The 13,270-nt window shown below is 45.0% G+C and overlaps 1 protein-coding gene across 1 annotated transcript in view; it reads right to left on the bottom strand.

Moving 5' to 3' along the window:
- Nucleotides 1-663: 663 nt before the first annotated feature.
- SLC7A11 (solute carrier family 7 member 11) overlaps nucleotides 664-13,270 on the bottom strand; it is a 74,267-nt gene continuing 61,660 nt past the window's right edge. Inside the window, exons 8-12 of the mRNA XM_049770076.1 lie at nucleotides 10,576-10,679; nucleotides 9,463-9,559; nucleotides 8,888-9,037; nucleotides 6,990-7,167; nucleotides 664-1,273 (exon numbers count right to left, since the gene is read on the bottom strand). Coding sequence (XP_049626033.1) covers nucleotides 1,206-1,273; nucleotides 6,990-7,167; nucleotides 8,888-9,037; nucleotides 9,463-9,559; nucleotides 10,576-10,679 — 597 coding nt within the window. The 3' untranslated portion in view covers nucleotides 664-1,205. The remainder of the gene's footprint in view (nucleotides 1,274-6,989; nucleotides 7,168-8,887; nucleotides 9,038-9,462; nucleotides 9,560-10,575; nucleotides 10,680-13,270) is intronic.

Here is a 13,270-nt window from a genome sequence, read left to right as displayed (position 1 = left end):
CAAGTTAAACAATAATTAAGGTGAAGAAGTTCCTGACAAAGCCTAGAGTAATGGAACATTTTTAGAAATATCAGTAGTAAATCTTACTTAACAGTGACATTTCTGCCTTAATTTTTATGTAAATATATTCCATATCCTAATTGATCTGGACAGTTTTAGTCATAGAGATATGTTAGCAGAATATAAAATGTATAAAGGAAATATACAAACTGAAATTCTTCACTAAGTAAAAATTACAGCTTCAAAACTTTTTTAATGTTCAGATTTACAAACATTGCCTACAGCTATATTGCATAAGAATGGGGCAACTATTTGGTGATTTCTGTCTTCTATTGATGTTATAATTTGAGCATTTCAAATTGCAGATTCCATTTTATGTAGCCAAATATGGAATGGTGCATTAGAGGATTTAATATCTGACTATTGCTTTGTTCTAAGAAAGATGGTTACTTACTTTCCTGATCTAACAGGCCAAAATGAAAATCAAAGGGTACATAACTATGGACTTGGTGAAAACACTTTAAACTTCACCTGTTCTTCAGGATAATTGCAGCCATAGGATTCTTAGTTTTGTCTTATAAATAATATCTCCTACAAGACTTTCTTTATGGTATTCAAGAAACTAAACAGAATTTCCTTTTTCTTTTGTTCAAAAGTATTCTGGGCATACCCATTAAAAGGTAAGTGAGATCAAAATTGGCAGAGCAAAGTAATGCCAATGTTGAATAAATGCCCTTTATCTGTGCCTTCCTGAGAAGGTAGACTTCTTTTTTATTTCCAGTAAGAGTATAGAACACTTTTCACAGTAGCATCATCTACAGTATACAAACATTTGTGTTTACCAAAACTATGACATCTAGAAAAGATATCAACTTCAATTTAAAGGCCCTTGAGCCTTGGAAACCATGAGAGAGAATCACAATAAAAATATGTGAATCTCCTTGTAGTCTCCCCTGATTTCTGCAGTGAGGCATCAAGGACTTTAGGACTTTGCGAACCTCATGGATCATTTGCACAGAAACCCTTCAAATATGTGTAGTAACAAGGACATTTCTGAGAAACCAGTTTGAACAGAAACAAAAACTGATTCTTGTGTCCATGGTCAAAGTTGCAATCCTGAATTTTCAGGTTCTGAAGTGTAGATCCAGGGTGCATTTCTCCCATATGGGCAGAAACAAGGCTGGATTGCTAAGATTTCACATAATTCATAATTTATGACAATCTTCTTCTGGTACAACTTCCAGTATTATTTGCAATGTTCTGGTTACTCTGTCTACAGGGAAATAAAGAAGAAACATTAAAATGCACGACAATCAGAAAGGCATAAAAATACTGCAAAATATAGATTATAGGGGATGGAATTCTGAAAACATACAACCACCCATTTCATAGAGCAGTTTCAAGAATTATTTACTTCATTAGAATCCTATCATGCTCAATTAATTTATTTGTCACTTCCATAACTTCCCCTGATGGTTTCTCAACGATAATACATTAATATTTTGCATTCAAATAAGAGTCTTTATTCATGAACCAAGAAGGCTCAGAAGTATTTTGATACAATAAGACCAAAATATGCGGTTCAAAACTACATTTCATACTCTATTTAAATTTGCTCTTCAGTACTCCTGAGATTACAATCAATTCCTCAACAAAAACAGGAAGAGTGTCAGAATAATTTCCAGCCCCAACTGTAATGCATTATTAAGAAAACATCTTATCATGAGGAGTTCATTTGTTAAAGCTGTGAATGGAGGATCTGAGGGTGAGGTCATCGGGTTAAGGACTCAGGGATCACAAAGCTAGTACACTGCCACCCTCCACCATGGGAGAGAAAGAAAGAACAACTCATACCAGAACAAAAGATCTCCCAGGTAAGTTCTAGGAAAGAAAGAGGCAGAACTAACAAAATCTCAGGGATAATGAAGGAATCGGAAAGGAATTGTGTCTGCAGCCCCTTGACTCTGAAGACATAAAACTCCTAAAAGTAAATGGAGGTTATTTTTAGCATTTCATCTTGGCCTTGGTGAAGGTTTCACAGCTAAGTCCTTTGAATTTACAGCACAGACTAGGTGGGCTACAATCAACTCAAGAGCTTTATGGACACAGCCAGGAAACAATGGGAAAGACCATTGGAGACTAATGGGTTAGGACAGCAGTCCTAACATGATTAGAGGCAGACTCATAGTTGAAATACATTGGGAACTCACAGAACTCAATAGAAAAGCAAGAAATTTAATCTGATTTTAAGAGCAGATGAAGGACTGACAGAGATATCTTCCCAGAGACAAGCAACAGATGATGGGTGGGTCTGTGAAGAACGTTCAGCAATACTAGTCAACAGAAAAACATGGGTCCAGTCCACACCAACTTACAGCAGTTTGTCTTTTATCACAAAGAAAACACATGCTGGTATAGGAAAGAAACCCCAAATAGATTGTTACTGGTGTAGACTTTATGATTCCCCCAACTTAAACATCAAATTACAATATTACCCAGTAATCCCTTCCTGGGTACTTTCCCAGAGGACTGAAATCAGTATGCTCAGGGAAAACCTGCTTTAACTGAGTAAGTACCCTGCAGCTTGAGTCAGTGCCTGGAAGGGAAGCAACTTAAGAGCCTGAGTAGCAAAGCGGATGAAGGTGCCAATGCATGGAAGGAAGGAAGAAAAGTAGGAAGGAAGGAAGGAAGGAAGGAAGGAAGGAAGGAAGGAAGGAAGGAAGGAAGGAAGGAAGGAAGGAAGGAAGGAAGGAAGGAAGGAAGGAAGGAAGGAAGGAAGGAAGGAAGGAAGGAAGGAAGGAAGGAAGGAAGGAAGGAAGGAAGGAGGAGAGAGGGAGGGAGGGAAGGAGGGAAGGGGAAAAAAGGGAGGAGGGAAGGATGGGAGGAAGGAAGCAAGGAAAGAAGGACGGAAGGAAAGGAGAGAGGGAGGGAAGGAGAGAGGGAAGTAGAGAGGGAGGGGAAGGAAGTAAGGAGGAGAGAAGGAGGGAAGGAGAGAGGGAAGTAGAGAGGGAGAGGGAAGTAAAGAAGCAGGGAAGGAGGGAGGGAAGGAGGGAGGGAGGGAGAAGAAAGGAAGGGAGGAAGATGGGAGGAAGGAAGCAAGGAAAGAAGGAAGGAGGGAAAGGAGAGAGGGAGGGAAGGAGAGAGGGAAGTAGAGAGGGAGGTAAAGGAAGGAAGGGAGGGAGGGAGGAAGGAAGGAAGGAAGGAAGGAAGGAAGGAAGTAGGAAGGAAAGGAGAAAGGGAGGGAAGGAGAGGAGAAAGGGAGAGAGGGAGGCAGGGAGGGAAGGAGAGAGAGGAGAGAGGGAGAGGGAAGGAAGGGAGGAAGGAAGGAAGGAAGGAAGGAAGGAAGGAAGGAAGGAAGGAAGGAAGGAAGGAAGGAAGGAAGGAAGGAAGAAAGGGAGAGAGGGAAGGAGAGATGGAGGGGGAAGGAAGGAAGGAAGGAAGGAAGGAAGGAAGGAAGGAAGGAAGGAAGGAAGGAAGGAAGGAAGGAAGGAAGGAAGGAAGGAAGGAAGGAAGGAAGGAAGGAAGGAAGGGAGGGAGGGAGGGAAGGAGGGAAGGAAGGAAGGAAGGGAGAGAGGGAAGGAGGGAGGGAGGGAGGGAGGGAGGAAGAAAGAGAGGAAAGGGGGAAGGGAGGGAGGAAGAAAGAGAGGAAAGGAGGAAGGGAGGGAGATAGGGAAGGAGAGAGGGGGAAGGGAGGAAAGGAGGAAGGGAGGAAGAAAGGAAGGGAGGAAGGGAGGGAGGAACAAAAGGAGAAAAGAGAAGGAAAATTCTGTATCAACAGGAAGACACCTGCAGGAAGTGAAGGAATTCACAGAAAAATCATTCCCTTCATGTGGAATTTGAATGATTTGTGCAAACAGACAGAACAGTGAGAAGTGGAGAGCAGAGTGTAGTGCTAGGAAGATGGTGCTCTGCAGACCAGAGGAACCTCTCAGCAAAGTCAGCAACCACAGAGCATGCGGCACACATGCCTGCCCATGCCAACAGGGCCTGAGGACTCAGACATTCCACCCCACCTTGGTCTCCAAAGAAAAGGCACCAATTATCGCATTCAGTACTTTTAGAAACTGGAGGCCCAAGAGCAATCTGCTCTCTGCACCATCCTGAGCTGTGACTGTTTGTGAAATCAAGTCAAACCGTTGAATTTGCAGAATCTCGTTTATCCATCACATCCAGTCTAGGTCCAGGCACAAGGGGCTAAAATTCAATAAATCTGTGAAGCATCGATCCCCAAACCATGATAGTCACCATTCAGGCTGGAGCGAGAGTACAGTAGGGAAGGTGCTTGTTTGCCTTACATGCAGCCAACACAGGCTGATACCGGGCATCCCCTATGGTCCCCCAAGCCCAGGAGAACTAGAAGTAACCCCTGAGCACCACTGGGTGTGGCCCCACCATAAAGAAGAAAACAACTGATTCCTTCGAGCCTCTCTGCTTTACCCACTGCGAGGTCTCCTTGTAGCCTGACCTAAGGATGCTTGAGGCTCTGCAACCTTCCCCAGTCTCTGGACACTTTCCAGATGTGCTCAGAGGCCTCTGGGCAGCGGGTCACTGCCCAGTAGCCAACAGCATCCTAGTGGGGCTGCCCAGTGGGGCTCTGGGGACAAAGGAAACAAACCGCTTAACCCCGAATGTCCAGGGCGGATCACCTGTGGCTCACGCCAGGAGTTAATATGGTTAAATGGTTCTGTTAACATCAGCTATAGCATGGGATGAGCCTGATGAAGTCAGCTGTGTCCTCCAGGGCTCGAGGACCGCTGCAGAAGCCCCCAAAGCCCTCATCATGCTCAGGTGATGATGGGTTTGGTTGAAGGGGGGCAGGCAGTAAGTTCACCTGCACCTCCAGGTAACAGTGTATGTTTAGAGAGAGAGAAAGCGACTGATCAAGGATGTGTGTGGCGAGAGGGTGGGGAGCAGTGGGCAAATGGACAAACAGCAGCAGAATCAGCTCTGAGCCACCCAGGGCAGCCAAAAGCTCAATCGCGCGCCAAGATTGACTCAAATGCCCAGTTTTCTGCTCGCTCAAGGGAAGTGATGAGGCAAAACGCGGTTCAATACTGGCATCCTGTGGCCAGAGACATTCCTGGACTCCTCCGGAGCCTGCCTGCACCTTCCCAGTGGCTCTCCTGCGTTTTCCCTCCAGTGGGCGGGCTGGGGAAAAGGCACATTTGGCGGTGTAAGGGCTTCACTAAGCGGATCAGCCCCAGAATAACTAGGTGAAACGAATTGATGCTAGAAAGCCCAAAATTCCGTTCCCCGACAAAACCATCCAAGATGAAGCCGATGCCCCAAGAGGACCCCCCCTCCCACACGCACACACTGCACGTTTCTCTCTGACTGGGAGGGGTGCAGGGAGGTGGAGGGAGGCGGCTGCGGGGTTCCAGATAGGCTGCTTTGTGTGTCTGTCTGCCTGTGAGAGCCTTGTTTTGGCCAAAGGCTAGGAAAATAGGTGCTATGGCAATGTTAACTGTTATGCAAAAGAGAGGGAGTGACAGGGGAAGAGGAGAAAGGGGGGAGAGAGGGAGGGGGGAGAAGGAGAGAGAGAGAGAGACAGAGAGACAGAGAGAGAGAGAGACAGAGAGAGACAGAGACAGAGACAGAGAGAGACAGAGAGAGAGGGGGAGGGGGGAGAAGGAGAGAGAGGGAGGGAGGGAGGGGGAGAAGGAGAGAGGGGGAAGGAAGGAGTGAGGGAGGGGGAGAAGGAGAGAGAGAGAGAGAGAGAGAGAGAGAGAGAGAGAGAGAGAGAGAGAGAGAGAGAGCACAGTAACCAGAGCAGGGTGGAAAGCAAAGCAAAACTTGCCAGTACACACAAACTCACACACACACACACACACACACACACACACACACACACACACACACACACACACAGCTGCCATGAGCGCCCCTCGATTCCTGTGGGGAACAGGAGGAATGAGGAACTCATGGCGTGTGTCCACCTTGGAACGCCCAGGGCGAGCTCTAAAAGACGGTGCCAGGAGTTAAGGGGCTTGAAAGGCTGCGGGTCCCTTCCCCCAAGACCAAGACCAAGCTCCAGGCCCACTCTTGCATATTTCTCGGGTGCTTCCGGGTTAAATTCTCCAGGCAGGAATTGAGAAAGCTGCAATCTGTTCCAGATTTGGGGACTGGAAAGCCACTCTTGGGAATGCTGTTCAGCCACATTTCCTTAAAAGGTGCCAGATGGCTTGTCAACCACAGAGCAAACCTAACCAAACAGATCCAACAGAAAGAGACTGTGCTTTAACTACCAGACTAGTTGTAAGGCAGCTGAACTGAGTGGGGTAATTGAGTGAGACAGGTGACCCAAGCATTTCCCCCAGAAGCACGAGGCCCAGTTGCAAAAGGTCCAGGAATGTGAGGGTGCTGAGAAAGTCCAGGCATCCCTAGATGGGTTTAGGAGGTCATCAGCCTGGTCCTGGGTAGTGCCAGTATAGTCACTAAGAACTCCCTGATGGAATGGGACAAGTGTTTCTGCAGGAGAGGAACAGTTTTCCTGGCCTCGGAACATGACTGAGGATAAATGACATCGGTAGGTACTAAGGCGCTCAGTCATGCAAAAAAAATGTGTGCTGTGATGCATCCTCTCCTGCTCCTATTCTTCTGCCAACCAGTCTGTCCCTTATGCCACCAGCTAGCAGGGTGATTTGGATATCTGTACAAACAACTGCACTGCCACAACCCAAAAACGCATCATACTCACAGAGTAGTCTGTGATGATGGGTCGTCACCACACTCTACCCAGCCCCAAATCAAAAGCTGGATTAGTTCAGGATTCCACAGGGTTGACAGAAACACGGAGAAAATTCTAAGAACAAAGTGATTAGAACAGCCCCAATGCAAAAGACCTGAAAGGATGGGGGCTAGGAGGCCTACACAAAGCATCCTGCCTCCTTCCACTGGTGCCACTGCCAATTCAAATACATACATATTCACAACACACACACGTGTTTGTGTGCATTCTAGAAGATTTTCTGTGCCATGCACAAACTTACCTGCCAGTGCCCGGAACCACTTGGGTTTCTTGTCCCAGATAATGAAGAGATAGTAGGCGGGGACCCCTGTCAACGTGATGGCGAAGCCGATGCCTGTGCTGAAGGGGTCGGAGTAAAGGGAAAGGGCAACCATAAAGAGGCAGGTGAAAGAGAACAGGGCAGGGATGAAGAGTGGCACCTAGAGGGTAAGGAGAAAGTTCATCAGATCCTTCATCAGACCCCTGAGGAGTTAAGGGTGGTCACAGAGGGGGAGACAGAGATGGGGTGGGGGGCACCTTCCATCTGTCCTATCTCTGATAAAGGATTATCTGGAATGGGCAGAGACAAGACATTAAGCAAACTCCCTTCATTTTCTTACGTCTTGGCTAGAGACAAACTGGTGAGTAAATAAATAGAATCTGCCCTGAAGATGCTTCACCCAAAGACCTGAGGTTTCAGGGGATACTGGGGGGGGGCCCAGGGGGAGGGAACAGACTGACTCTTGGACCCTCAGTGTTCCAATCCTTTCAGGAGCTGGGCATCAAGTCTCTCTGCACACAGAAAAGCCCTTGAAGCCGATTCATCTTCTCATGGTCACTCATGATGAGAACCAAGTGCTAACACGGGCCAACATCTATTGGCCACTAAGAGGTTGGCAGGACTCGGTTTTGCACACAATTAGAAAGAAAACCCTACACCAGAACACACATGAAATGTGTTATTTCAGGCCCTGAGATTCGGGGACTGACTGACAGGGATGAAAAGCAAATTTCTCAGCTCACAACAAGACAAATGCCAGAATGGGATTAGTGGACTTCAGTAGTAAATTCAACTTTTCCTGATTATTTTTCATTTTGATCCTTCTAAGGAAGAAGTGACCAAACTGATCTGGCCTATCTTACCTTTAAAAAATTTCTTGGGACCATCACCTCTAATGGCACCTAAAACTACTACAACTCTCTTTCTTTATTCCTGTCCCTATAAAGGGAAGGGTTATGGCCTATTTTAGAGAATGCTGTTGTAGAGTATACTGTGAAAAAGATAGATGCTAAAGAGAAATAATATCTAGAACTACTCAAAATATCTTTTGAAAACAGTATTTTTTTAGAGTTTATCTTTTGAGGAAGGGCACATGAGTTGTGCTCAGGGATCGGTCCAAACGTAGTACCAGAGATTGAACCTGGTTGGCTCTTGTGGCTGCCTTTGTTTACTCTAATATGAAATGTGAGTATTTGGATCGACTGATCAAATGGATCAGAAACTAAAATTAAAACTTTGTAGTTTAATATGTAGCCTGTAAAAACATTGTAGATGTTTAACTTTTAGATTTTAATTCAAAGGATATTTATCTTCTATTGACTAGAACAAGAGAAGCTTTAACTAACTGTATTTATTCTAGTTCTCAATCTCCATTTCTTGTTAACTTTTAAAATGTCTAACTTTAATAAGAAGATTAGTTTCCTCAAAAAAATGTACAAAGCAAGCACATTCCTATATCCTTACACTATCATTCTCTTTTCAGAGTCACAAATAGTGACAATTTTATTCACATCTGTCCACTATCCCCAAACTAGCCCAGAGAATATAAGTGGCCTATCCTACCAGTTATTGAGCATATTAATGAAAGACAACATAAGGGCTTATATGAACACCATTAACACAAAGTCTTGTTTTTAATGTGACACTCAGTTCAGCTCATCAGATAAAGTCAATCAACCAATCAACAAATGCCATGAACTATCTTTGCCTGCTAAAATCAACCCAGTATAAAGACCCAGCCTGTAAGACTTCAGCATCTCATTCCCGAAGGTTTCCACCCAGTACTCCATCACCAAGTGAGGGTTTGAGGCTGACTTGCTGAGGAGAGAAAGATTTGTGAAAGCCCATCAGGACAGTCGGGTGGTGTGGAAAATAGTTACCTTAAAAGGTCGGTGCATGTTGGGGCGTTTGTATCGCAGGTAAATCAGCCCTGCCACTGCCAGCCCAATAAAAAGCCACCTGGCGAAGCTGAGGAAGTTCAGAAGACTGTTGAGGTCTCCAGAGAAGAGCATGATCATTGTCAGAGGGTGCTGAAAGTGGGGATTGGGGGAGAAAGTAGACTTGGCTGAGTTCCCAAAGTTCAGAGGCAGCAGCAACAAAAAAACCATCCCTAGGACAACCGTGATCGTCAATGACAATGAAGAAGCTAAGCTAGTTTGATGAGGAACCTCAATATATCACTTGCTTGATTCTGTTCTTATGATCTCTTTATGCACCACCAACCCCCACCCCCCTGAAAGAGTTCTGCCACCTGGAAGGGAAGTTCCTTATCCCCTGTCCTGTCTCTCCAGGTCCTGAAATCCTGAATAAAAGAAAGTATCAGAAGCAACCTCTCCTCCCAGACTCCACCACCACACCCATGGAGCAAGCACTGCCATGAAATGGGAGTACAAAGAGAGTTCTCAAGTCCAGTGAAGATGCTGCTGAAAATGCGTGTAGGTGGGCATTCATTTACCAGAACAATCACTGCTGGCAGAGGAGTGTGCTTGTGGACATGGATCATGGAGAGGATCTCCGGGAGATGGCCCTCTCGGGAGGCCACGTAAAATAACCTGGAGGAAGAGAAACAGAAAAACAGGGGTGCACTTGACTGAGAAACAATCCTTGCAATGGACAAACCCAGGGACCCAAGAGGAAACGTGCATTTTCCTCCTACCAAAGGGTTTAGCATTTCATAAGAGATTTCTTAGGTGTCTCTCTGGAGATAGATAAGATCCTCGGAGATCTGGCGTCTTATCAAATCTGCCATCTGGATCTGGAGCAATAGGACAGTGGGGGAGGACACTCACTTGCATGAGATTGACTCAGGTTCGATCCCCAGCAACCCATATGGTCTCCCAAACACCGCCAGGAATGATTCCTGAGTGTAGAGCAAGAAATAAGCCCTGAGCATTGCCAGGTGTTGCCCCCAAACAAAAACAAAAGCAACAACAACAAAAATCTACTGGTGTATTTGAAGAGAGAGAACAGCACAGCTCTTCCAGGTAGAACTGAAGGATGGTCAGGTTAATACTGGATGCCTGATGTTGTATGTGGTCTGTCCAACCCAACATGTACACATACATACAAATACACAAAGGCAACATATACACACATGCATACACAAACCATATGTGTGTACACCTGTGCACACATGTACATGCGCACAAACACATAAACATACTCAAGCGCACATTTTATCTTCATCTGGTTTTATCTTGTCATAAAGCAAGAAAAGAATTTTTGCATCTGACATAAAGAGGGTGGGAATTTCTGTTGTCCTCACTATTTTGTTGCCACCTCTAGAGAGTCAAATTATTTTTGCACGGGAAATACTTGGATCCCGCATTTGGACCCTGTGGACACATTTGGGGGAAAAAAAAAAAAAAAAAGCTTCTTGCCAGAGTGCCACGCCGCAATACGTTGCGATGAGCAGACGAGGAGCGCCCCCTGGTGGACAGAAGGAGTTACTGCTGCTCCTGGACCAGTGTGTTCATAAGTTCTTGCCTCTTTAAAGCTTATGGGATGTCTTAGCACATCCGATCTGGACAACAAAGATTCATCTCTGCTAATGCACTGAATTGCTTACCTGGAGACGGCAAACACCCCGCCGTTCATGGATCCAAAGCAGGAAAGGGCGACCAGCCAAGGAACTGCTAGGGAGAAATTGCCCAGGAGCCTCTCAGCAAAGGTCTGGGGAAAGACAGAATGGAGGGCTTTGTCACACAGAAAAGAAAATGAAGTAATTTAGGCCAAATGTGTGCTGTGCCCTTCTGTAAGCCTGGTGATATGTGTGTGTTTTCTAATCCTCTTGTTAGGGTCAGACCAACTCCACACACAATCATGAAAAGCTCTATTAGCTGCCAAAGTCTGGGCAAAGGTCTAAAACAAGCATCGCTCTGCCTTCCAAAAGCAATGATCCACTTACTGTGGTTTAGCTACTACAGTGGGGGCTGGGGAGGAAATCTTTCTAGGATGCTGTTAAGTGGAAAATCTCTGGCTGGAAGTTCAGCAGACCTAGACACCATACTTTATTCTGGCCTTGGAAAGTCACCTTTCAATGGGAAACTACATGTGCATGTTGAAAAGGTTGACTGTTATTTGCTCCCCATGCCCGTCTCATCATGAAGACACAAAAAGTCTCACACATCAGAATTGATGACTGAGCTGGTTGTGCTGGAAACACAACACGAGTAGTGGTGAAAATCTTTGACGCAGAAGAATAGCATTAGCCGAGTCCTACTGCGTTATCCCTCCCCTCTCAGCAGCTTGCCCATTCTATCTGCTGCCGTTTGGTACAAAATAAAAAGGCTCCAACACAAATATAGGGTCCGAAAAATCAACACAAAGAGAAAGATGAACCTGGGGAAATTGACATTCCCATCCTGGGATATAAATTTCTTTATACTTTTTCATGAAGGATGATTTTCCCCCAAAGAAAAGTGTGGCTGATGCTGTGGAATTAATGGCCCACATTAAGCTTAGAGAGTAAGTGCTGCCCTTTGTCTGTAGAGATGAGGTGACTGGCATGAATGTGCTACTCTCTACCCTGGCCTCTCTGCCCAACTCACACAGCAGGGTTGCAAGGTTTGGTGTAATTTTGAATACCATGAACTTGGACATAGACGTCTACAAATTGATCTCATGTTGTAGAAATTCCCCATGTATTATGTTTATAGAAGGTCAGTGGAACTAATTCATTTATTTTGTTTTTTTTTGGGGGGGGGATCAACTTTGCTGTGCTTGAGGGCTATCCCAGTACTGCATGGGAAAAGCATACTAAGTGCCTGGGATTGAACCTAGGACAAGGATATGCAAGGCATGAGCTCAGCCCATAAAGCAAACTCTCCAGTACAAAAAGGGTATTCTAAAAGTGACAGGCATCAGGGATGGAGCAATAGTACAGCAGTGAGGGTGTTTGCCTTGCACACAGACAACCCGGGTCAGTCCCTGGAATCCCATTTGTTCTTTCAGGCCTGCCAAAAGTAATTTCTCAGCACAGATTCGGGAGTAACTCCTGAGCACTGCTAGCTTTGGCCCTGCCAAAAAATAAAATAAAATAAATAAGTAACTGGTGATGGGAATTGACATTGGTGGGATTGGTGTTGAAATATTTATGTATAAAACTCAACAATCAATGACTTTGTAAATCACAATCTTTAAATAAAAACAATGCTTTAATTGGCTGGATCAATAGAACAGTGGTAGGGTGTTTGCCTTGCATGTGGCTGACCCAGGACGAACTTGGGTTTGATCCCCACCATCCTACATGGTCCCCCAAGCCAGGAGCAATTTCTGAGTGCATAGCCAGGAATAACTCCTGAGCGTCACCAGGTGTGGTCTAAAAAAATAAATAATAATAATAATAATGTTTTAAGTTATTGGGCATCTAGGCCTGGAGAGATAGTTTAGTACGGAGGGTGCTTTCCTTGCATGCAGCAAACCTGAGTTCAATTCCTAGCATCCCTTATGGTCCACCGAGCACTGTTAGGAGTGCAGTGCAAGGAGTAACTCCTGCGCATCACTGGGTATGGCCCAACAACAACAACTAAAGTGATGATGTCCTAGCGACTCAAACCTTTTGTTCAGCCCTCAGATCAGGAACAGTCACTTCCCTGACAACTTCTTCTTTAGGAAGGCCTGGTGGGCTGCACACCTGGCCATGATCAAGGCTCACTCCTGGTTCCAAGCTGAGTCTGCCCAGCTCTTATTTATTTTCTGGGCCTCTTGCTATGGTTTTATGCCAAGTAAAAGGGTGTGTCATAGATTAACAGACCTACAACATGTCATTTAGGGCTAATGAGGTTCTGGAGTCTAATAAGTTATAAGAAATGCTGCCAAATGATGACTTTTTCAGCTTTAAGGGAGCTTAAATCTCAACTGGCAACTTGAATATTCTGAGACCACACTGTACAACTTTTAAAAACTCAGTACGACTCAAATCTAGCTTTTACTATATTTCAAAACTAGTATTCAAATGGATATATTGGATTTTTTTTCCTTTGGTTGGAGTTGGTTTTTGGCTCATGGACCACAGGTTTATTCTTGACTTCATGCTCACAGATCACTCCTGGCAGGGCTCTAGGGACCATATATAGGGGCAGGAATAAAACAGGGTCATCTCCATATCAGGCAAAAAGCATTTTAACCCTTTTACCATCTCACCAGCCATCCAATGGAGATATTAGACAGAAACAAATGCATATAGTCCACTTGAAAATTCTTTAAAGAACCTTGGAAAAAGGATATTTTCAGTGAGCATTTGAAAAGTTTCCAAGCAAGAA

This window comes from Suncus etruscus, chromosome 3 (assembly GCF_024139225.1).
Source record: "Suncus etruscus isolate mSunEtr1 chromosome 3, mSunEtr1.pri.cur, whole genome shotgun sequence".
NCBI classification, from domain to species: Eukaryota; Metazoa; Chordata; class Mammalia; order Eulipotyphla; family Soricidae; genus Suncus; species Suncus etruscus.
This window is presented reverse-complemented; position numbering and strand designations above follow the sequence as displayed.